Raw genomic sequence first — 26303 nt, forward strand, 5'->3', positions numbered from 1 at the left:
ACGGGCTCGCAACTCGAAACATTACAGTTGTATTGTCTGCTCGAAGCCCGCAGAGCCTGGAGCCTGGAAGAGGACATCTTGCTGCTGGCCCAAAACACGCGTTTCTTTGCGCGAGTGAATCTAACCCGGGTAAGTAAACTGTGTGCACTTTATTCTAATCTCTACCCATTCTTCAAAGAAACGGCGCACATTTAGCTCTAATTCTCAAACAGTTGCACACAATTGCAGTAAGGTATTTCATTATGCTGCATTTTATGCACATCTGTCGGATTCGAAGTTTGACAGTTAACTTTAATGAAGTGTGGGCAAAGTAGGCTACAACACCAGTCAAACTTCTTCAAATGTTCAATACGCACATAATACCTACACTACAGTATACAAACGCATAGGCTACTATAGGTTTCTATTGTTATACCCTCAGCCCAGCCCAGGGGGCTGAAGATGGTTAACAACTTAATAACAGGATGTCAGGATGCCCTCATCACCTCTTCCATTGGTGCTCGGTTTTTTACGTGTCTAGGCATGAACTGAGGGACTGTTTTGACTGTCAGCTCTCAGTTTACGAGGTTAACATTTCTCTACTCGAATTACTGCTGCAAGGAATTTATGATGAATTGAAAATGGGGGACCCTGATGTAAACAAGACGAAAGTCTTTCTCTGGTCTGCATCCCCTTAACAATTGTGTGTATTGAGCTGTAATGTACTGTATTGTACCCATTCTGCAATCTGTTAATACAATGTTCAATCAATTCAATCAATCAATCAATCAATCAATAGGTACCTTGTACATTTCAACACAATAACGCATGGAAACGAGCTACTCTGCTGTTTTCCTCACACTGCTCTCTGTCCTATACTTTCCCCACGTCCATGATCCCGGGCCTGCTTCTCTGCATAGATTCAGCGGATGATGAGGCATCTTCAGACCCTCCAGCTGGCTCTGCTGATGACGCTGTCTGTGGCAGAGCCCCTGACCAGCTCCCAGGGCAGCGAGAATGACGTTCTGAAACACACAGAGGCCCAGCTCGCCAAGAGCCAGGTCAGTACGACGACATGAGGGGACTGGTGTTGTCTCACGTTACTAGTAGTTACTACACCACGTGTACAGTTTCTTCCCCTTCGGATGTATATATTTTTTATTATCTCTTTTTACTACACAGTTCTGTATATCTGTGTATGTCTTGTATGTCATTAATGTCCTGATAAATTGAAAATGGGGGACCCCGATGTAAACAAGACGAAAGTCTTTTTCTGGTCTGCATCCTCTTAGCAGTTGTTTTGTATTGAACCGCCCGTACTGTATACCCATTCTGCAATCTGTTAATATCGTTTTCAATCAATCAATCAATCAACACTGAACAAGCCGGCAGCGAGCTTTGTTTCCGGTTGAGAATGTCTGTAATAATGCACTTTGTAGCGCGGCTGGATGCATGAATCAGGTTGAGGTCAGTTGCTCTCTTCCGTTTTTCAGAACCAGGTGATTGAGAACGCTATTGGCGACCTCAGTGCAACTGTGTCGAGCTACACGCCTACTACATGTGAGTCTCTCTCCCTTATATTGCTGCTCATTCTTCCTGCTTGTCCGTTTTCCCATCCTACCATTACATCTCTGTTCTCCTGTCTCCAAACTCAACAGCCCCACTCTCCACCGCACCCACCCCCTCCACCACCTCCACCCTCTCCACCGCACCCACCCTCTCCACCACCTCCACCCTCTCCACCGCACCCACTCCCTCCACCGCACCCACCCCCTCCACCGCACCCACCCTCTCCACCACCTCCACCCTCTCCACCGCACCCACCCCCTCCACCGCACCCACCCTCTCCACCACCTCCACCCTCTCCACCACACCCACCCCCTCCACCGCACCCACCCCCTCCACCGCACCCACCCTCTCCACCACACCCACCCTCTCCACCACATCCAACATCTCCACCACCTCCACCCTCTCCACCGCACCCACCCCCTCCACCGCACCCACCCCCTCCACCACACCCACCCTCTCCACCACACCCACCCTCTCCACCACACCCACCCTCTCCACCACCTCCACCCTCTCCACCACCTCCACCCTCTCCACCGCACCCACCCCCTCCACCGCACCCACCCCCTCCACCACATCCAACCTCTCCACCACCTCCACCCTCTCCACCACCTCCACCCTCTCCACCACCTCCACCCTCTCCACCACATCCAACCTCTCCACCACATCCAACCTCTCCACCACCCCTCTCTCCACCACACCCACCCTCTCCACCACCCCTCTCTCCACCACCCCTCTCTCCACCACCACCACCCCTCTCTCCACCACACCCACCCTCTGCACCACCCCTCTCTCCACCACACCCACCCTCTGCACCACCCCTCTCTCCACCACACCCACCCTCTCCACCACCCCTCTCTCCACCACATCCACCCTCTCCACTATATCCACCCTCACCACCACCACCCCCCTCTCCACCACAGCCACTTCGGGTCCTAGTCCTGCCCATCCATGCCCAGGCAACCAGGTGATTTTGGGGTCCAGCGCTCTCTGTGGCTGCCCCTCTGGCCTGGTGAAGGATGAAGACAACTGTAGCTGCGTGGTGGGCTTCACCCTGCAGGGGGCAGCACAGTGTGAGGGTGAGACTTCATCAGAATCAGTCTTTAGGACATACTGTAGAACAGACCATAGATGTTTTATATGCCTTTCAGTGTGTCATCATCTAGTAGTAGAGCATCTTGTCTTCTTTCTGCTGGTCAGACGTTGATGAGTGTGCAGGGGAAGGGCCTGGGCCCTGTGGTCTCCATGCCAGGTGCACCAACACAGCTGGATCCTACTCATGTAGCTGCGTCAGGGGGTTCCTAATGGGCACGGGAGGATGCCAGGGTGAGTCAGCCTAATGTGTGTGTGTGTGTGTGTGTGTGTGGGTGTGTGTGAATCTGCACATGCTAAGTTCTGTGTTGGAATGAGAATGTTGCGACTCTGCGTATCATGGACTATATATTTGTATATACAATCAAAACCCTTCATACTTGTTCATACTTCACTGTTCCAACTTTTTGCACATTGCTGCTCAATTGCACAGCCCTGTTAAATATTCCATCCCACTGTATTGTTATTTTAATTCTAATTAGTGTTTGTACTTGTGACCACATTGTGCACAATTGTACAGCCTTTTTTTTTTATATAATTCTATTCTATTCTATTGTGCTTCTATTTTAATTTAGTTTATATTCCATTTTATTTTATTCTACCTTTTTATTTTACTCCACTGTAATCGTCTGTCCGTTGATGTCGCACCAAACACGACCAAATCAAATTCCTTGTATGTGTAAAAACTAAAACTACACAGTAAACCGAGTGTTACGTTTTTACTCTATTTAGAGTTCATTTACTGTAACTCTTACACAAGAGCAAGAGTCAATTTAACACTAATTGTAGTTGGGAACAAATACACTCGGGAATAGTGTGTTAATTTGACACTGCAAGATTTACTGTGTACTTGGCAATAAAGACCTTTCTGATTCTGATATATTACGTATTTATATCATCCTGTGTTTGTATACTACGTGCATCTCTCAGATATAGACGAGTGTGCCCTGGCTGCTGTGACGGGTCTCCAGGCCTGCGGGGACACCGCTGAGTGCAGGAACACCCTGGGCTCCTTCGCGTGCTCCTGCCCGCCGGGGTTCGTTATGGCTGTGAACGGACAGAGCTGTCTAGGTGAGATGAGATCCGCAATACAGCGGTCAGCCACTAGTCGTCATCATCATCATCAACCTTTATCATTGGACCTATCTCAAACCCTGCCCTCTTTTCTTGATCCTCCAATCACAACTGTAAGCGACAGTTGTGATTGGAGGATCAAGAAAAGAGGGCAGGGTTTGAGATAGGTCTAAGAGGCCACCCTCATTTTCAATGTCGTCGAGACTTTACGGACATTTCAATGCACACATTTCTTTCTACAATATAACAATAATAAATATTAACAACTATCTATATAGTATAAAATTAACATAGGCATAAAATCAGCACACAGATTGACAGAATAAAACTGTACATTGGAGGTGGTTGGGTGGGTGGGGTGGGGGGGGGGGGGGTAACTGTACATTGGATTATCGACGAAACCTTACTTGGTCCCAAGAAGAGGGTCTCGTGTATTATTGGGTTAGGACATTTACTGTACATTGGAGGGGGTTGGGTTAGGACATTTACAGGGGCCAGTTTCTAATTGCAGTCTCCCGTAGGTGCTCATTGAGAGTGGTTTTAAAAGTGGGTAGTGATTCACATTCCTTTACAGCTGTGGGTAGGGCGTTCCACATTGATGTGGCATAATTGCGAAACGTGTTTAGTCCCTTGTTTGAGCCGAATCTGGGTTTAACATGATTTGTGGAGCTCCCTCTGGTGTTGTGGTCGTGGTATTCACTGACCTTTGGGAAGTATTTTGACATGTACATTAGTCGTGTAGTGTATCTTGTAGACCAGGCCCATTGCAAGTTGCTGAAATCTGTCGTCTACTCTAAGCCATCCTAGGTTGTCAAAGTGGGCAGGGGTGAGGTGGGTTCTAGGAGTAAGGTAAAGCAGTAGTCTGACCCGTTTGTTTTGTGATGTTTGTAATTTTGTTTTTAGCGCCTTTGAGGTGCTTTGGTACCATGAGGTGCAAGCATAGTCGTAGTACCCTTGAATGAGTGCTCCTGCCAGAGTCTTCAGGGTATTCTTGTTTACCAGAGAGGAGATCCGGTACAGGAATCTAGTTCGTTGGTTGACTTTTTTTATTACATTGGATGCCATTTTGTCACAGGAAAGATTAGCCTCTAGGATGGAACCTAGGTATGTAATTTCATAGTGCAATGTAAACGTGCAGACTTAATAATGGCATAAAATAAGTACAACAGTACAATGTCGCTCGAAGGCATGTGAACCCCCCCCCCCCCCCCCCCCCCCCGGAACAGTCAGTCCCCCCCAAAACACCTCAATCCCTACCACATCCCCTACCACGAGTGTAGATCACTGTAAACACACAGTACATCAGACACTAATGTAGATCACTAAACACACAGTACATCAGACACCAATCACTGTAAACTAAACACACAGTACATCAGACACTAGATCACTGTAAACACACAGTACATCAGACACTAGATCACTGTAAACTAAACACACAGTACATCAGACACTAGATCACTGTAAACACACAGTACATCAGACACTAGATCACTGTAAACACAGTACATCAGACACTAGATCACTGTAAACTAAACACACAGTACATCAGACACTAGATCACTGTAAACACACAGTACATCAGACACTAGATCACTGTAAACACACAGTACATCAGACACTAGATCACTGTAAACACACAGTACATCAGACACTAGATCACTGTAAACACACAGTACATCAGACACTAGATCACTGTAAACACACAGTACATCAGACACTAGATCACTGTAAACTAAACACACAGTACATCAGACACTAGATCACTGTAAACACACAATACATCAGACACTAGATCACTGTAAACACACAGTACATCAGACACTAGATCACTGTAAACACACAGTACATCAGACACTAGATCACTGTAAACACACAGTACATCAGACACTAGATCACTGTAAACACACAGTACATCAGACACTAGATCACTGTAAACACACAGTACATCAGACACTAGATCACTGTAAACACACAGTACATCAGACACTAGATCACTGTAAACACAGTACATCAGACACTAGATCACTGTAAACACACAGTACATCAGACACTAGATCACTGTAAACACACAGTACATCAGACACTAGATCACTGTAAACACACAGTACTAGGGATGTTCGATATTGGCTTTTTTACCGATACCGATATACCGATATTGTCCAACTCTTAATTTCCGATACCGATATCCACCGATATCAACCGATACCAATATATGCAGGGTTTCCCCCCCCCAAAAAAACTGAATAATTTCAGGTAATTAACATTACTTATTACATGGCGTTTTAACATTCGCCAAAATGCTTGATTGTGATTGGTCAATAGCGCTCGGTTGCCCCTAACAGCGATCAATTATTTCTCGATACCGCTGCTATGGGCAACGCGCAATAATAACCGCTGTTAGGGGCAACAGAGCGCTATTGACCAATCACAATCAAGCATTTTGATTGCAGTCACGAAAGCTAAGCTTTACCATTATGCACAGCTGCACTACATCAGGTGCAATCAAGTCCACACACCTGCCGGCGATGACAGAGGAGCAACAGAACAACTGCGTCTGCATTTGATCTCGTCTTGTCGATGGTGTAAAATGAATTACGTATATTGTTATTAAGTTAGCCCTGTAATAAGCGGGATAATGTATAGCTATACTCGGTCATTGTCGCAAAATAATCAACCTTCACTGCGTGTCGGTCAATTATTTTGCAACAATTATCCCTTACTTATCTCTTGTCGTGGAATTAACACAACATTATGCATACTTTTGACAACAAAAAAAATCAGAATTTGTTCTTACTTGCTTGCCTTGGTAAATAAAGGTTAAATAAATCTAAAAAATATATATATATTTTTTTAAACCGATACCGATAATTTCCGATATCACATTTTAATGCCAATATCGGTAGGCCGATAATATCGGACATCCCTACACAGTACATCAGGCACTAGTGTAGATCACTGTAAACGCACAGTGTCATCATGGAAGACGTATGAAGTATATGATAAACAGGAAATGCATCTTAAGAAAAATATAAATGTCTCTTTTTAAGATAAGATATTCCTTTATCGATCCCCTTGGGGAAATTCAGGCATCATAGCAGCATGGGGGGGGGGGGGGGCATGTATAGGTACATGGTAATAGTAGAAGACATAAATACAGGCAATAAAATTGTAGTACAGTAGAAAAGTCAAATGTAAACAATATAATTAACTCTGAATATAAGCATATGAGCAAGTAGGCAGTGTGATCAAAGGTGCAGATGAGGGTCTGTATGCCCTATCAGTTATATTATACATTACGATAAAAATGGTTACAATAACCACTAGAATCTAAGTATACAGTATACATAAGGTACCCTAACCGGCGTGATTTTAGTTTTTCTTTCTGTGTGTTTTCTCTTCCTCAGACGTGGACGAGTGCAGCTTTGAGGAGCAGTGTCGTCGTGAGCTGGGGAACGTGTGCGTGAACACGCCCGGGAGCTTCCTGTGCCAGTGCCGGCCGGGCTTTAGGGCAGAGGCCCCAGCCTGTGTCGGTAAGTCTCCCAATACGCTTCACTGTGCCTGGTTAGGTCTGGTTTCAAAGCCACAACGACACATGAGCAAACTAAATGCCTGTGTTGTGCCCCCGTCACCATCAGAGCCAAGAGCGCTTTTTTTGCGATATAAATGGTCAATGATGCATTTCATATGACCGCTTTTATCCAAAAGCGCTTTACAATCTGTTCCTCACATTTTACCGTTAGGGGTTAGGGGTTAAGTGTCTTGCTCAAGGACACTTCGACACGCTGCCCGGGAGGAGCGGGAATCGAACCGGGAACCTCCGGATTACCAGACAACTGCTCTACCTCCCGAGCCACTGTCACCCCATATATATATTATACATCATATATATAATATTATATATATATAATATTATGTCAAATGGTAATCATACAAAAACATAATTATTATGTTAACAAGCTGGCTAGCTAATACTCTTTTTTTGGACAGAAATCAATACAATGGGGGACATTCATAAAGCTGCTGTGACATCACGTGGTCACAGACAGCCTGCTCTAAGGCGGATGCTTTCTAGCCACAACCCTTCTGTCTTTGGCAAAACATACGGGTACTGACCACTCATATTCCAAATGAAGAAACCTGGGAAAACATACAAATCTGGTATTGGAGAAAGAAATGCTGATCTGCCATGATGTTGCTAGTTAGCTGTGCTAACGTTAGCTAGCTGTGCTAACGTTAGCTGGTGCGGTACTGATGTTAGTGTTGCCAAAGACAGGAGGGTAGTGGCTAGAAGGCATCCACGTTCCAGCCAGCTGCCTCTGACACATTGACGCATTGTGGACTCTCCTCACATGACCCTCATGACCTCACGGCAGCTTTATGAATGTCCCCCAGTATACAGCTTTACAAAGACAACAGGATACGATCAAAACAAGGCACATACAAATACAAATCACAGCAGCCCAGGAGCTGTAGGTGAGCGATTGATCAAGCATTGACAATAATCAATAATATTGGTTGGCGGTGGGGGGCCCCTAAATCAATTTCTGCTTAGGGCCCCATAAAGGCTTGGGCCGGGTCTGTCCACTATAATGGTCTAAATGCTTCACAGACCAGGTTTAGTGCTATGCGGCTTTGTGTGCTTTTTAACCTGCTGCTTTGTTGCATCTTTGCTTTGTTTCCCTGTGTTGGTCTTCCTCTTCTCTGTCCTGTCTTCCTCATCTCCAACTTCATGCACATCCTTCTCTGTCTCTTCTCTTCTGTCTTCTACTGTATGTCTTCTGTATGTCTTTTATCTGTCTTCTATATATGTCTTCTACATTCACCTTGTCTCTCTTTTTTGTCTCGTCTCCGTTCTTCTTTTCCTCTGCACCCTCTTGTCCTCTGTCCTCTCAGGTCCTGTGTGTCCAGACTACACAGTGTGTCAAGGTACGCTACGCTTTCCATGTTTAACGCATAAAACGTTCCCTCTAACGATGATGTCATTACGGCTGTCTGGTTACAGCGCAAACTTCCTCCTGCCTATAGCGACGCGTAAATGAGAGGTTTTCTGAAACATGACTTTAATGTCCTCGTCTGAGAAGAACTGGTTTTCAAAATAAATGCCTTGGATTATTGGATTATTATTTGGATTTTTATTTATATTATTAAATTGTTATAACGTCATGTTTTCTAGCTCCCATGAGATGCTTTTTATCGACGTGTTTCTTTATCTCCCTCTTCTACTGCTTAGAGTTAAAGGTGCTATAGATTAAATTTCTATGTGTCTTTATACCTGTATCACTGTACATATTATACTACAACTCTGTACATACAACTGATTAGCACTATTACTCAGTAGTACTCATTTATATATTTTATACACATTGTATATTAATATTGCACTTTACTGTTACATTTGCACTCGTTGCACTGGTTGGATGCCAACCCTCTTTTCGTTGTACTGTAGTTGTGCTGTATAATGACAATACATTTCTAATGTATAGTTATCATTTGAAAAATATATATACATCCACAGAGTTTTTAGAAAGGTGCGGAATAAAGGTATTGCTTTTCCCAAAAACATTTCTTTGATTCGTTAATTTATGAATGGTTGGTCCGAAATGAATGTTATTGTTTACATGTTGCTGCATGTATCCCCTCCGTACATCCCATTTCCCCACGTGGAACGTTACGCACCTGATTCATTGGATAAATTACATGCTGGTGCTCTAGTGTGACATCTAGTGGCCGAATGTTATCTATACTAGCACCTTTATTAAGAACTCCAAATAAATTAGACCAATTAAAAGCACAACACAGATAAATTAGGCTACTGTTAATAATAGTGACAATCACTGTATTGTGCTACTAGAAGGTGTCATCACAATTTCACAGCAATATATCAATGAGAGAATGTTTAAAAGTCTGTATTCTTCCTCCCTCTCTCTTCGGTCCCAGATGTGGATGAATGTAAGGAGGGTGGACAGGTGTGTGCAGGCCGCGGGGTGTGTGACAACACGCTGGGGAGTTACAGGTGTGTCTGTCAACCAGGTTACCGGGGCAACGGCACGCACTGCGAAGGTAAGCAACTCAAGTCCGTCACCCTCTGTGCTGATTCAAGTTCTGGTTGGAAAGATATCAGAGAAGAGAAACAAAAAATGATTCCTTCCCACCGGATGTAATAATGATAATGATAATAATAATAATAATAATAATAATAATAATAATAATAATAATAATAATAATAATAATAATAATAATAATAATAATAAACGTTATTTGTATAGCACCTTTTAGACAAGAATTGCAGCTCAAAGTGCTTCACAGCAGTAAAAAAAAAGAAGAAAAAAGACAGGCATAAAATTTGCACAAAATTGGCAGATCAATGTATAAAGTGCAGACATAAAATAAGTATAAAACGAGCATAAAATAAATTAGATAGCAGCAAAATAGTCAAGGTAAAGCATAGAGCATTAAATCGCATCGTTTTTCACATTACATCTAACATCTCAATAGGCCTCTTTGTTTACGGTTTGATTCTATGGCAATTTTAAATAGACAGTAATATTATAGTAAAATAGAATAGACAGAGTAAAATAGTAAAATAGATGTGTTTTAAACCACATGGCAAAGATTTTATGTTTTCGCACATTCATCAATCTGAACCCCTCTTTCTCTCTCTCTCTCTCTCTCTCTCTCTCTCTCTCTCTCTCTCTCTCTCTCTCTCTCTCTCTCTCTCTCTCCAGATCAGAATGAATGTGCGTCAGGTGGACATGGTTGTGACACCAATGCTCGCTGTGGAAACATAATCGGCTCCTACTTCTGCCAGTGCTACCAGGGCTTCAATGGAGACGGCCACTCCTGCTTTGGTGGGTGAGCAGAGTTGTGTGCGTGTGTGTGCGTGCGTGTGTGTGTGCGTTCATGTGAGTATGTGTGTGCATTTGTGTGCGTGTGTGTGTGTGTGTGTACATCATGTCTTTCATTAACACTTTGGAGCACTTCATTTGGAGTACTTCATACTACATCATTATTGGAATGGAATTCTGGTCCCTATGGAACCAGTCCTGGTCCTTAGGGTCCCTGAGTTGCCAACCTTTGTCAATCAAGTTGTACATGTTTTAGTTGATTGTTATCCTTACTTGTCTTATTGTTATGCTTTTATATGCCTTTTCGTTTGCTTAACTCTGTATGTACACTCGACGTGACTGTAAATGAGGGAAACCTCAGTTGCCTTTCCTGGTTTGGAAATTAAATGAAATTTGCACTACATCACACCCGTGGTGACGGTATTTGTTTACAGATGTTGACGAATGTGCGCTGGGCAACGGCTACTGTGAACACAACTGTACCAACGAACCAGGAGCGTACAGCTGCCAGTGTGGCAGGGGCTACCAGCTGGGTCAGGACGGACACAACTGCACAGGTAGAAACAGGGGCTACCAGCTGGGTCAGGTCGGACACAACTGTACAGGTAGAAACAGGAGCTACCAGCTGGGTCAGGACGGACACAACTGCACAGGTAGAAACAGGAGCTACCAGCTGGGTCAGGTCGGACACAACTGTACAGGTAGAAACAGGGGCTACCAGCTGGGTCAGGTCGGACACAACTGTACAGGTAGAAACAGGAGCTACCAGCTGGGTCAGGTCGGACACAACTGCACAGGTAGAAACAGGAGCTACCAGCTGGGTCAGGTCGGACACAACTGCACAGGTAGAAACAGGAGCTACCAGCAGGGTCAGGACGGACACAACTGCACAGGTAGAAACAGGGGCTACCAGCTGGGTCAGGTCGGACACAACTGTACAGGTAGAAACAGGGGCTACCAGCTGGGTCAGGTCGGACACAACTGCACAGGTAGAAACAGGGGCTACCAGCGGGGTCAGGTCGGACACAACTGCACAGGTAGAAACAGGGGCTACCAGCTGGGTCAGGACGGACACAACTGCACAGGTAGAAACAGGAGCTACCAGCTGGGTCAGGTCGGACACAACTGCACAGGTAGAAACAGGGGCTACCAGCTGGGTCAGGTCGGACACAACTGCACAGGTAGAAACAGGAGCTACCAGCGGGGTCAGGTCGGACACAACTGCACAGGTAGAAACAGGAGCTACCAGCGGGGTCAGGTCGGACACAACTGTACAGGTAGAAACAGGAGCTACCAGCGGGGTCAGGTCGGACACAACTGTACAGGTAGAAACACAGCGCAGCTCATCTCACACCCTCTGCACTTAGAAATAATGAAAGACTCGTAACACTTTTGCACTTTGAGGACTGACCACTCTATTATGGAAAAATCACATGTTCATCCTCTTAAAATATATGTACCCTCTTTACATTCCGTGTGCAATATTTAGCATGATATTCCATTACTCCATTTACGATAAACCAGCTCACTGGCATAACTTCTCTAGCGTACAAAGAGCATGTTTTGTCTGGAACAACTCTAACGACCAACTCTCTCATAACAAAATATTAGGGACTTAGGTCCTGCTAGCCAGATGCAGTTGATCAGTATTCATCCCACACTGTTATCTTATGAGAACTGCCTGACTTTATTTCCATATGCAAAACCTTGATTTATTTTAGTATAAGGCTGAAGGTATCCTTGGCTTCATGGCTCACTTTGCAGATTGTCTTCCGCGCTCTCTATCGAACTGGTACTCTGTGCACAGAATAAACTATATATTTTTTCTCTTAAGTTCACAAGACTTGGTAAAAATAATTTTCAACAACAGCTGCCAACAGATAAGAAGGAGAGATCAGCCTACCTGTACATTGTACCCAGTGTTCTGTCATTGCCCCATCCCCAGACTTAACCCAACCTCCCTCGGCTCCCTGTTCCCCCAGATGTGGACGAGTGTTCCGGGTCGAGTGGAACGTGTGAGCAGATGTGCACCAACACCCAGGGCTCCTTCCTGTGCTCCTGCAGGCCCGGGTACCAGCTGCACATCGACGGCCACAGCTGCGTGGGTTAGTACTACGTGTGATGGATCAGTGTGTGTCAGGGGTTACGTGTTGGATCAGTTGAAGCAGTTGAAGTTCGGACCAGTTTCAAGTCAATAATTTCAATAAGCTGAGCCTCAATGATATAAAATGTACATGTTGTCATTTAGCTGCCACTTTTATCATTTAGCTGACACTTTTATCATTTAGCTGCCACTTTTATCATTTAGCTGCCACTTTTATCATTTAGCTGACACTTTTATCATTTAGCTGACACTTTTATCATTTAGCTGACACTTTCATCATTTAGCTGACACTTTTATCATTTAGCTGCCACTTTTATCATTTAGCTGACACTTTTATCATTTAGCTGACACTTTTATCATTTAGCTGACACTTTTATCATTTAGCTGACACTTTCATCATTTATTTAGCTGACACTTTCATCATTTATTTAGCTGACACTTTTATCATTTAGCTGACACTTTTATCATTTAGCTGACACTTTTATCATTTATTTAGCTGACACTTTTATCATTTAGCTGACACTTTTATCATTTATTTAGCTGACACTTTTATCATCTAGCTGACACTTTTATCATCTAGCTGACACTTTTATCCAAAGCCATTCACAGTCTCAAGCTTGAGATAGTTTCAAGTTTCTTTATTAGTTGTCATACAAAAATACAGAATTGTGCGCTAGATAGGTCAGTTGTGACAACAAAGCCAGCAAGGGGGACACATCCCAGTAGTCTACAATACGTGCTTCACTTGGAGAGCATAACAAGCATAGACAATAAAAACAATTAGACACCAAAAAAAGGTTTATATGATGTGATGCGATATAACTGCATTCAATAATTATATACATTTTTGTTGTCATATTTTGTGTGTGTGTGTGTGTGTGTGTGCATAACAGACATTGACGAGTGTAAGCTCCAGAATGGCGGCTGTTCGCATACCTGCAGCAACACACAAGGAGGCCACACGTGTCACTGTCCTCCTCCACTGCTGCTGCACAGAGACGACCTCCGCTGCGTCAGTATGTACCTCCCTGTGTGTGTGTGTCTGCACGCTTAACCCTTTCACTGCCGCACGACAAAGGGTTAACCCTTTCACCGCGACCAATACAGAAGGTTAACCCTTTCACTGCCACACTACAGAGCAGGGGTGGGCAACTTTGTATATGGTGAGGGCCACAAAATGTCCACAATCAATCTGGGGGGGCCGCATTGTTTATCGGCAGTCCCGCCAGTAGTACCCCATCACTCAAATAGCCCATAATAGTCACAGATGTGATAAATAAGGTATATAAACAATTATAATTTGTTGTAACTTTGTTTTTATTCCATTTCAAATGCATTTAGTAATGCAATTTCAACTTTATGAATTTATAAACAGCTGAATTTAAAAGTATTGCTGTAACCCCAAATATATACAAAAATGATCAATTATCTTTGTATATCTTCTAATAAAATAAATGTATGAACTTAAAGCCCACTGCTCAACAAACACAAAGCAGCATTCCTGCTGCATTTCACTACAACAGTAAATCAAAAGTGCAATAATAAATGATTTTGTTAAATGTATAAACTTTTATCCTGCTACTAAACAAAACATTATAACACTGAAATGCATGTTATGGATATGAAGCACTCAGGAATGTTTTGTTTAGTAGCAGGATACAAGTTTATACATTTAACAAAATCATTTATTATTGCACTTTTGATTTACTGTTGTAGTGAAATGCAGCAGGAATGCTGCTTTGTGTTTGTGTTATTAGTGTTATTTGAACACTACAAAAGTAAACAAGTAAAGTGCAAGTAAAGTAAAGTGCAATACTACATGCCTCCCATTGACCCTTAATCAAACTGGCATGACATTCACCCTTGCCCCACAGTGGGTCAATAATGGTTATAATAATAATAATAATAATGGTCCCCTCTCTACACCTCTCCATCATCCCCCCCCCTCTCTACACCTCTTCATCATCTCTCCCCCCCCTCTCTACACCTCTTCATCATCTCCTTCCCCCCCTCTACACCTCTTCATCATCTCCTCCCCCCCCTGTCTTTAATGAGACACTTGTGGTCTCTCCATTTGGCGCACAATAGCAGGAATGTCAACTTCAATGTTTGTGCATGCAATCTGTATCAGATGAAATAATGTTTCATCCGACAGCCTGTTTCTCTCCTTTGACTTGATGTGCTTCATGTTTGAGAAATTGCTCTCACGTATGTATGTGCTCCCAAACATACTGGCCATAGAGAGGGCAAAGTCCCTGAGGAGTGGGAAGCGGGGCTCAGGTAGCAGTTTCCAAAACGAAATTCCCCTCTCATTTCTCTTTGCTTGAAAAAAAGGATCTGACTGTAGCTCGCACAGTTCAAGCTGCAACGGTGGGGGCTGCTCTGACACCGTAGCGGTGAGGGGGCCGGCAAACAGCGCTATCCGTGACTGCATGCCGTTGAAATCTTCAAACCGATCATTGAATTGCATTTGCAGTGTTTCAATGTCGCTCCTGTACTTTCCGACGGCTCAGCCATCGGATTTCTGTGTGTAGCTGCAAGTCGCCATAATCAGTGTCCATCTCTTCCAAAAAGGAGACAAACTTTCTATGGTTTAGTGACCTGTTGCCTCCACGAATTAGATTGGTAACCTTGGTAACCAAATCCATAACATGGCTGTATTCAAGCTTCTTGGCACAGAGAGCCTCCTATATCAGATAAAAAAAAAGAAAAACGATTTAACGACTCTTGCATATAATTTGACTACACTCGACTCGCATTGGTCATTATAGTGACGCACAATAGATGGAAATTATGTTAGCGAACTTACCTGATGTATAATGCAGTGCAGCATTGGACACTCAACGCCACTCTGCCTTAGAAGCCCGGCGAATCCATCGGTAACAACAGCCGACAGTTTATCAAAACCCCCATATTGCTGCACGGCACTTTCAACAGCGTTGAATATGTGCACACTAGGGCTGACCCCTATTAGTCAAATAGTCGACTAATCGATCGAAAGGAGTCATAGTTGACTGCCAACTCTTCTTAGTCGAATACAATAAAAAAAAACAAAAAAATAAAAAAAATAAAAAAATATTATAATTTTTTTTTTTTATTATTTTTTTTATATTGGCCTGGGGCCGCATGGAACGTCGGTGAGGGCCGCATGCGGCCCGCGGGCCGCCAGTTGCCCCTCCCTGCTACAGAGGGTTAACCCTTTCACTGCCGCACGACAAAGGGTTAACCCTTTCACCACCACACTACAGAAGGTTAACCCTTTACTATCACAACCGTCTGTAGTGTGCTGCTAGTAAAGAGTTAACCTTCTGTAGTGTGGTAGTGAAAGGGTTAAAGGCGGAGCCAAACGGTGTGTTTTGTATTTGAATGGATTATTCACTGAGAATGTATATCTCTCATTGTCACATTTCTGATACATGTGGCCTTGATATAAATGTATAGGAGAAGGAGCAGGCATACACTTTGAGCTGCAGGCGGAGAGGAGGAGCCTTGCTAAGCTCCACGCCATCAGGGACAACCCCTCCCACCCACTATACACAGACTTGGCTGACAGGAGGAGCACGTTCAGTGCTAGACATGTGCATGACTCCCTAAGATGCAGCACTGAACGGCACAGGAAGTCCTTCATTCCGACAGCCATCAGACTGTAGTATAATGCATCACTGTGCCTCACTGCATCACTGAGCACAGGGTGACAGTACTATATTTCCCTCAGGGTGAATAAAGTATTTCTATTCTATTCTATTTCTGAAAAAGGTTTTAGCATGTGCTGACAGAAACATTCTCTTCATCAGGTGAAAACCACCTGAAGAAATGTTTGCAGATAGCAGTTTATTGCCTTGTGCTTCTCTCTTGAGTAGACGTCACGACGTGTGAGCTGAGGAACGGTGGTTGTGATCACATCTGCACTGTGAGAGCAGAGGGCATCCTCTACTGTAGCTGCAAGGCAGGATGGGTGCTGAGCAAGGATCTCAGGAGCTGTCTGGGTGAGACGACATTAAGGCTGAGACGATATGCCATTTGCCATTTGCCATTATTCTTTTTAATATTTTTTTATAGATATATATTTTTTATTATTATTATTATTATTTAAACAACTAATTTATGTTTATTTTGCAGCAATTCTTTCTCGTTGCCGCCATCTTTAGTGTTACAGATTTCCCCATTCAAAACTACCACAGTGATCCTTCTCATTTTATAGTCGGTGTTCTCTGGATGTGATGGAGGAGTGCGCTGCATATTGAATGCACAGTGCAGAGTTGCAATTCAAATATATAAATCGATAAGTGGTCTCAGCCTTAGACTACATCCATGTCTTAGCTAGATCAGATCAGGTCTGTCTGTCTGTCTGTCTGTCTGTCTGTCTGTCTGTCTGTCTGTCTGTCTGTCTGTCTGTCTGTCTGTCTGTCTGTCTGTCTGTCTGTCTGTCTGTCTGTCTGTCTGTCTGTCTGTCTGTCTGTCTGTCTGTCTGTCTGTCTGTTAGGGATGGGCATTTGAATGCATATTGATTTTCAAATATCCTAGAAGACATTTTTAGGTAACTAAACCCCCCCCCCTCCCCCCACCAAAAAGAAATATAATCATAATTGTTTTGCATTTATTAGTCAAATAAGGAAATCAAAACCATTTAGTTAAATTTACATGGAGGACAATTTTTTTTCTTTTTCTTTTTTTTCTTCTTTTTTTTTAATATAACAAAACGTATATCTGTTGTGAAGCACTTTGAGCTGCAGTTTCTGTATGAAAGGTGCTATACAAATAAAGTTTTATTATTATTATTATTATTATTATCATTATTATTATAGTCGTACCTACATCATTTTGATGAATATGCAAATAATAAATCTATCTATTCATCTCTCTGTCTCTGTCTCTGTCTCTCAGATGTGGATGAGTGTGGAGACTTTACAAATGGTGGCTGTGAGCAGCTTTGTGTGAACCACCCAGGAGGTTTCAACTGCAGCTGCAAGGAAGGCTACGCATCTCGAACCGACGACCCCACTAAGTGCCAGCGTGAGTCTGATATCACACACCTACATCCATGACATCACACACCTACATCCATGACATCACACACCTACATTCATGACGTCACACACCTACATTCATGACGTCACACACCTACATTCATGACGTCACACACCTACATTCATGACGTCACACACCTACATTCATGACGTCACACATCTAAATTCATGATATCACACCTACATTCATGATATCACACACATTATAGTCAAGTTAGACCGCGCTCTCAAGTTCTGACACTAGGTGCTGTAATCCCATAAAGTTGAATATAACAAAAGCAGGATAGCCGGACCAGCACTCTCAGGTTCAATGTTTTTAATGGCAGCCTGAATTGGAAACAGACATGTTTCGGAACTATGTCCTTCTTCAGTGATATGGCTAGCAATGGAAATACATTCAAGATGGTAGTTATATACACCTGGCAGGTAATTACATGACACGGCAGGAAATGACATCACGACGCAGGTGTGCCTGTGCATTGTGACCAAAGGAATGACCTATCAAAGTAGAGTCCAATCATAAATCCACAAATTATACATATATATAAATATATCTATATAAAAAACATATCTATATCATAAACAAAATCTATATCATAAACAAAACAAAATTACCAGAAACTTGATATATAACATATAACATGCCCTTAGTTTCTAGGGCTAATTGAGCCCCTTTACATATTTAATTAAATAGTTTCAAATTATACATTGAGCATCATTGAGAAACATACCTCTAGAAACAACAAACAACAACTTTATTAAACCAGAAATAATAATGTGGGTATAAGGAGGTTAGAGGAAACAGGTTAAAACGTTCTCTTCATTCATTCCTCTAGGTTCGATGCAATTGAACAGGTGGATATAATAACATTCACGTTGCAACAGCAACTTGTGTCTGTCTCCACCTCTAACGGGCCTGAGTACTAACTCTAGTCCCATATATTTGAGATCGTTGACGGTATGTTTACACTTGGAGAACACACATGACATCACACCTACATTCATGATATCACACCTACATTCATGATATCAAACCTACAGCACATTAATTTTAGACCCTGAATGGAAGTTAGCACAGTTACAGGTAGAGAGACCTGTTCTGCACAGTTACAGGTAGAGACACTTGTTCTGCACAGTTACAGGTAGAGACACTTGTTCTGCACAGTTACAGGTAGAGACACTTGTTCTGCACAGTTACAGGTAGAGACACTTGTTCTGCACAGTTACAGGTAGAGACACTTGTTCTGCACAGTTACAGGTAGAGAGACTTGTTCTGCACAGTTACAGGTAGAGAGACTTGTTCTGCACAGTTACAGGTAGAGACACTTGTTCTGCACAGTTACAGGTAGAGAGACTTGTTCTGCACAGTTACAGGTAGAGACACTTGTTCTGCACAGTTACAGGTAGAGACACATGTTCTGCACAGTTACAGGTAGAGACACTTGTTCTGCACAGTTACAGGTAGAGACACATGTTCTGCACAGTTACAGGTAGAGACACTTGTTCTGCACAGTTACAGGTAGAGACACTTGTTCTGCACAGTTACAGGTAGAGACACTTGTTCTGCACAGTTACAGGTAGAGACACTTGTTCTGTACAGTTACAGGTAGATATACCTGTTCTGCACAGTTACAGGTAGAGACACTTGTTCTGCACAGTTACAGGTAGAGACACTTGTTCTGCACAGTTACAGGTAGAGAGACTTGTTCTGCACAGTTACAGGTAGAGACACTTGTTCTGCACAGTTACAGGTAGAGACACATGTTCTGCACAGTTACAGGTAGAGACACTTGTTCTGCACAGTTACAGGTAGAGAGACATGTTCTGCACAGTTACAGGTAGAGAGACGTGTTCTGCACAGTTACAGGTAGAGACACATGTTCTGCACAGTTACAGGTAGAGACACTTGTTCTGCACAGTTACAGGTAGATATACTTGTTCTGCACAGTTACAGGTAGAGACACACACACACACACACACACACACACACACACACACAGAGGAACAGAGGGCCAAGCAATCACGTCAACAATGATGCGTCTATTTCTAAGCTTGGTCCCAAGCTTTCACTGCAAAAAGAAAAAAAGTTATATATGTTTTTAAACACAGGTGGCACTGGCGTGTTGTCATGGTGATGACAATACTCGCCTCTAGGCAACCTTTTTAAACATACTATTAAAAAACATTGGCATCTTCTCAGTTCTGATCCAACATTGGATAAATCTTTTCAGATCCCCCCTAAAAAAACACAACATTTTTTAGATGACCTGCCAGATGGAAACCGACGTTGTGGTTCGTGTGCTCAGTGTCACTTTACATAAAAATTCACTGTTTTATATCACCCATCAACTGGGAAAGAGATAAAAATAAGAGGCAAAATAACATGTAAAACTACCAATGTAATCTATATGCTTAAGTGCCCATATGGTAAGGCATATGTCGGCAAGACAAGACATGCTTTAAAAACACGTATTGCTGAACACAGGATTACGATACGGAATGGGGATGAAAAAAGCCCAGTAGCTTTACATTTTAAAAAGGCACACCACAATGTCTCATCATTTATTTAAGATACCTTGGAATAGAGAGAGTGCATCTTCCAAGACGAGGGGGAGATATAGATCATCTCCTACTGAGGAGAGAAGTATGGTGGATCCATTATCTTACAACTATGGCACCAACAGGACTCAATGAGGACTTTGACATTAGACCTTATTTGTAAATGTAACTTATAGAGGGAGACAGTCAATAGATAGACTTTGTTTTTTCGTTTTTGTTTTTGTTTGTGTTTTCAGTGGCTAGGACCTGGACCGGGTCCAAAGAAAGCACCTTACACACCGCTGCCTATCTTTAAATTATGTCTAATACTGTGTTTAATATATGTAATATATATATATATATTTCTCTAAAAAATTCTCCTTCTAAAAAATGTCAAAAGGAAAAGATAAATTGTTACTTAATCATGTATAAAATGTATAAATCATGCAAGTCTTGAGACCGCCCCTGATCACCAGGTGGGGCTGATATGTAATCTATTTAATTTCCTGTATAAAAATATGTCATTTTTTGTGTTGTATTTATACTTGAAAAAGACCAGAAGAAGGGTCAGTCGAAACGTTGTATCCACTGCTATTATTTTGTCAATTAAAACACCTTGGAGCATCAAGTGAGTTGCGAGCCCCGCTTTGTTTTATGATGCGTCCTATACCACTGTTTAGGGAAATCCCTGCATTGGATAAGTCTAAGCACCCTTCTATATGCGCTGTTACCAGTTTCTCTCATTAGATTACCGGTATTATGAAATACAGTCCTCTTGTCCAGTGGCGGCTGGTGAATTCTTCTCCAGGGGGGGCGCTATACCAAACATTTTGCAAACATGTACCGAGGTATCACAATGTCACACACACACACAAACACGCGCGTGCACGCATTGGCGAAACTGTGCACGTCAGAGCTTCGGCGAAACCACAAGGTATGAATATTTAAGTAGGTACAGTACAACTATCACCATTGCCATCAATCAATATATGATCACAGTCAATGCAGCCACGTTTCCAATAGCGCCTACACAAACACGCACGCCCAGATCTCAAAACTCTCTCTCTCTCTCTCTCTCTCTCTCTCTCTCTCTCTCTCTCTCTCTCTCTCTCTCTCTCTCTCTCTCTCTCTCTCTCTCTCGCTCTCGCTCTCGCTCTCGCTCTCGCTCTCGCTCTCTCTCTCTCGGACTTGGGAGCAGCATATTATCACTGTAATATCTTTGTGCACGCTCCCACGTACACGCCGTATTCAGATCCGTACAATAATAATCACAGAGGTATATCTTGTCATTTGAAACAAGTTACCAATATATTGTCCTGTGGGTTATGCCCCCCGCGGCGAAATTAATTAGTATCCCCCTCCTCTATCTCTCTATCTCTCTCTTTCTCTCTCTCTCACACACACAGCATGATGGGGAATCCCAAGCACTAACGTTACACAAATTAGAAGGAACTGCAAAGGATCAGACTTATACAGTATATACCAAGAATAACTTCAGTATGAGTACAGCATATTTTGCATATTGTTAAAAGAGCCGAGGCTGGCTTGGTAAATTAAACATAGACTTACCATCAGAAGAGTTGAAGGGGGCGACATATTCAGCTGTCCACAAGCCTTAATCCACTTGCGCTAGAAAACCGTGCCCCCACAGATCATATTTATGACCCTTGATAGGCAAAATTTATTTGCTTGAGTCATTTACATTGGCTGCTTGCGCGCAGTGACGGCGAGTCAGTGTGTGTTAAGACAAGCGCCCAAGTTTGGAGGTAGGTAGAGTTCTATGAGAGTGACGTAAATCACAAACGAGGGGAGAATAGCATGCACAAAACAATGATTTATACTTGCTATATTAACGTTATTGTGCATTTTAATAGTAATTATTATTCATTTTAAACATGTTTAGTTTATTTTTAGGGCTTCAAAATATCTAAAATAAAAAACACAAGTTCTTCTTCTCCCTCTCTCTCAACCAGGGGGGGGGGGGCGGCGCCCCAGCGCCCCCTATCGGCCGTCCGCCACTGCTCTTTGTTCTGCGGTCAGAGTACTGTATGTAAACATACAGATGAGTTCACGGTCCAGACACTCGATAATGCATACTGTACAAATTGTGCATTTTCCTGAGGTCACTAATAGCTTAATTGATCATTTTGTTTATCTATTCAATTTATGCATACCAGCTCAATATGTTGTCGTAAATGCACGCCTGTTCATTCTCCGGTGTCTCAGTGAATACAAGGATACAAATCGGTGTCAAAGGTGGGTAAGGAGGCATCTTTTATGGATATTGGCTTATGATAGATTTATCTTTTACATATTTAAACTGTGATGTCGGTGACAGACAGCGATTATATCCCCGAACGGCCCAAATTCACAATCCACCTTTTTACCACGCCCCTAATCCGAGCCATTGAGGAGTAGTTCATGTTTTTAGTTTTATGAGAATAGCGCTACCATGAGGCCAAATGACTCAGAACTTCACAGGCCTCCTTGCTATTGTAAGGCAAACATATTTGTCACCAGTAATGAATCATTAACGGTTTACCATGCGTTTTTGGTTGGATCTAACAGTCGTATGGTTTGGCCTATCAATTATCTAAATGACACATTTGAAGATGTTAGTTCCCAAATTCCACACAGCAAGTTTGGTGAATCAGATGAATAGGTTAGGGGCAGTAGGGTAAAAATAATTCAATATGGCAGAAATTCCAATATGGTGGACTTCATAGATCCTCTGGGTAAAGTTGTTGTGGATGAATAGACACATCTTTGGACACCAGTTTCATGACTTTAACGGATCAGGAGATTGAAAATCTAAAGTTCAGCCTGGTGGTGGCTCTAGAGGAAAGGTCACAGGGTCATCAGACTCAAACTCAAGGCGATTTCCTCTAGAGGTCATAAATGTGCACAGCAAATTTGAAAAGATTTGAATGAAAGCTGTTTGTGTTATTTGCACTAATGTGACACTGTATATATAATATAAAATATAATTATATATAGGCCTATTAGGTTTCAATTAAATATCCACCCACAAGAGTTAGAAGTAAGATTAGCAATTCTAAGCTCAACTGGTTCTGGGCTATTGGAGAACGAAGTGGGACACAGACACACACACACACACACACACACACACACACACACACACACACACACACACACACACACACGCGCGCGCACACACACGCACACGCACACGCACACGCACACACACACGTACACACGCACATACAAAACCCAAATCTCTCACCTCAGCATGTCTTGCGCAAAACCAATACTTTCCATGGTTTTGATTTCAGAGTAGGTATGTGAAATTTGTGAATTTGCAACAATAAAATACTGTAAATAGGATGAAACTGAATAATACAAGAGAAACACAGGCTGAATCCAGTGAAAATGGGTGATTGATGAGCTTTTTGAAAGTGAAAGTAAACGAAAACATTACTGACGGCTAAACACTGGGTCCTCCTCCAGTGGAAGCAGGGTTGATGTGAGGTTCTCCTCTCCCTGGACCTTTAATTCCTGTTCCCTGTACTTTAATTCCCTGTCTCCTCACTTCACTAGCCCCCACCCTCGCGTTCGTTTGCTCTTCAGCAGCCACACCCTTGGACTACCTGTCATTATGTGTTTGATTGGTCTGGTGCCGAACACACACTTCTAGTTTCAAGTATCAATTACCTTCACGCACCTGACGTGTATTCTAATTAGTTCCCCTTTGGGCTTTAAGTACCTCGCTCTTCCCCTCTGGCCTTGTTGGGTCGTTCCGTATCATATCTCTATCACCAAGACTCCTTCGGGAGGTTCTCTGTCTAAGGGCTCCTACGGGAGTTTCGGTTTCTGTCTGTTATGCTGTTTTCATCTCCGGCGTGTGATGCGCTCAAGCCTTCGCCTCCTGTCGCCGTTTGCCTGGAAGGAGACACTGGACTGCGCTCTCTAAACTTCCACGGGAGGTATTCCAGTGTTCCACTTCAGACCTCCTCGCAGCAGACGCCCAGACACGCATCCAGACCTCCGCGCAGCAGACGCGCTCTTCACTCCAGACGCGCATCCAGACGCGCATCCAGACCTCCGCGCAGCAGACGCGCTCTTCACTCCAGACGCGCATCCAGACGCGCATCCAGACCTCCGCGCAGCAGACGCGCTCTTCACTCCAGACGCGCATCCAGACGCGCATCCAGACCTCCGCGCAGCAGACGCGCTCTTCACTCCAGACGCGCATCCAGACGCGCATCCAGACCTCCGCGCAGCAGACGCGCTCTTCACTCCAGACGCGCATGCTGACGCGCATCTAGACCTCCGAGCCAGTCGCGCTCTCCGTACCGGCGCGTACTCCAAACAGCCGCGCACCACTCAGTATTCCGCTTGGACAACCCGTTCCCCGTAGCGACGTGCTCGCCCTGTTTGATCCTGCTCTCTTTACGCACAGCGCCTGGGTGAGTTTTGCAAGACTGTCTTTTGACCCTATCATTTTTCGTGTGTGTTAAACACTGAAGAGATCCTGCTTTTGTTCAGACTGTCACTCACCCTGTGCCTGCCTTTTGGATTGTTCATTTGGGATAATATTTGCTTGAACTTTGCTTACTGTGTGATTTCACACCGAAGATATTTTCACCTGGATTATTATTGGGACATCGCTTACTGTGTGTATTCACACCGAAGATATTATCACTTGGATTATAATTGGGACTTCGCTCACTGTGTGTTTTTGCACCGAAGATTCTATCACGTGGATTGTTGTTGGGACATTACTCGCAGTGTGTATTTACACCGAAGATTCAGTCACTTGGATTACTCTGTTTTGGGACAAGTCACTTCTCCTGTCACCTGCTCTGTTCCCAACTGTACTCTGAGCTAACCCGCTCTCTCTCTCCCTCTCTGTCACGTTTCCACCTCGGAGAGCTGCCGAGAGGATTCTGCAGAGCGGCTCTGACGTCACTGTCAGATTCCTCAGACGAACCTTCCCGGGAGAAGCTGCAGAGCAGCAACATTCTTCTAATGCTTGTATCCCAGGCTTTGTCTGTTTTCTCTGTCCCTGTAAGCAGCTCCAGCCTTCGCCCTGTTCCTCCTAGTCCTCCCTGTCTAGTCCTTCCAGTCCTCCCTCTCCCCAGCCCGCCTCCGCGAGCCTCTGTCCCTGTTTCCCCTCTCTTGTCCTCCTAGCCCTCCCTGTCCAGTCCTCCTAGTCCTCCTAGTCATCCCGTCCAGTCCTCCTAGTCCTCCCTGTACCTGCCCTTGTCCCTTGCACTGGTCCTGTTCCCTTAGCCTTCCCCTTTGCCAGCTCGCCTCCTAAAGGCACGGTGCCTTTTTCCCATTTCTTGTTTTCCAGTAATTTGTGTTCTCCCTTAAAGGGACAGTGCCGTTTTCTGTGTGTTTTCAATAAATGCCCAGTTCTTGGCTTACTCTCATACCTGTCTTGTGTTGTGCGATTGGGGTCGGTTACAAACCATAACAGTACGACCCGACCAATCGACGACCCCAGCCAGCACAGACGGTGTATGTTGAGTTTGCCTTTTTTTTGTTAGCCTTGTTAGCTCCCCTGTTAGCTTGTTAGTCTCCCCTGTTAGCTCCCCTGTTAGCCAGTTGACTCCCCTGTTTGCTTCCCTGTTAGCCTCGTTAGCTCCCCTGCAGCTTGTTAGGCCTCTACTACCAGCATGGCCCCAGTCTGCTAGCTTTGCCCCGGCTGCTAGCACAGCCTATATGTTAATGCAGCCCTTGCTGCTGGCATAGGCCCTGTAGCTAGCCATGCCCAGGCAGCTTACCCAGTTCCTCTGTATGGCCCCAGTCTGCTAGCTTAGCCCCGGCTGCTAGCACAGCCTCTATGTTAATGCAGCCCTTGCTGCTGGCATAGGCCCTGTAGCTAGCCATGCCCAGGCAGCTAACCCAGTCCCTCTGCATGGCCCCAGTCTGCTAGCTTAGCCCCGGCTGTTAGCACAGCCTCTATGTTAATGCAGCCCTTGCAGCTAGCATAGGCCCTGTAGCTAGCCATGCCCAGGCAGCTAACCCGGTCCCTCTGCATGGCCTCCACTTTTTGTGTAGTTTTCCCACTGCTAGGACTGCCCTTTCAGCTAGCAAGGTCAGTTTTCT

General features: G+C 43.9%; 1 protein-coding gene across 3 annotated transcripts in view; it reads left to right on the top strand.

The window, feature by feature from the left end:
- The window catches only part of LOC311226260 (uncharacterized protein), a 49732-nt gene continuing 23429 nt past the window's right edge, over positions 1–26303 (top strand). Inside the window, exons 1-15 of one of the 3 annotated variants that reach the window (XM_084311660.1) lie at positions 1–129; positions 900–1040; positions 1473–1539; positions 1638–2624; positions 2746–2871; positions 3568–3708; positions 7119–7244; positions 8608–8640; positions 9652–9774; positions 10440–10562; positions 10994–11116; positions 12542–12664; positions 13557–13679; positions 16524–16649; positions 17548–17676. In XM_084311660.1, coding sequence (XP_084167786.1) covers positions 909–1040; positions 1473–1539; positions 1638–2624; positions 2746–2871; positions 3568–3708; positions 7119–7244; positions 8608–8640; positions 9652–9774; positions 10440–10562; positions 10994–11116; positions 12542–12664; positions 13557–13679; positions 16524–16649; positions 17548–17676 — 2482 coding nt within the window. In that variant the 5' untranslated portion in view covers positions 1–129; positions 900–908. The remainder of the gene's footprint in view (positions 130–899; positions 1041–1472; positions 1540–1637; positions 2625–2745; positions 2872–3567; positions 3709–7118; positions 7245–8607; positions 8641–9651; positions 9775–10439; positions 10563–10993; positions 11117–12541; positions 12665–13556; positions 13680–16523; positions 16650–17547; positions 17677–26303) is intronic. The other 2 variants (XM_084311662.1, XM_084311661.1) reach the window with 2 other exon arrangements.

The sequence above is a fragment of the Notolepis coatsorum genome (genome assembly GCF_963971535.1).
Source record: "Notolepis coatsorum genome assembly, chromosome: 3".
Lineage (NCBI taxonomy): Eukaryota > Metazoa > Chordata > Actinopteri > Aulopiformes > Paralepididae > Notolepis > Notolepis coatsorum.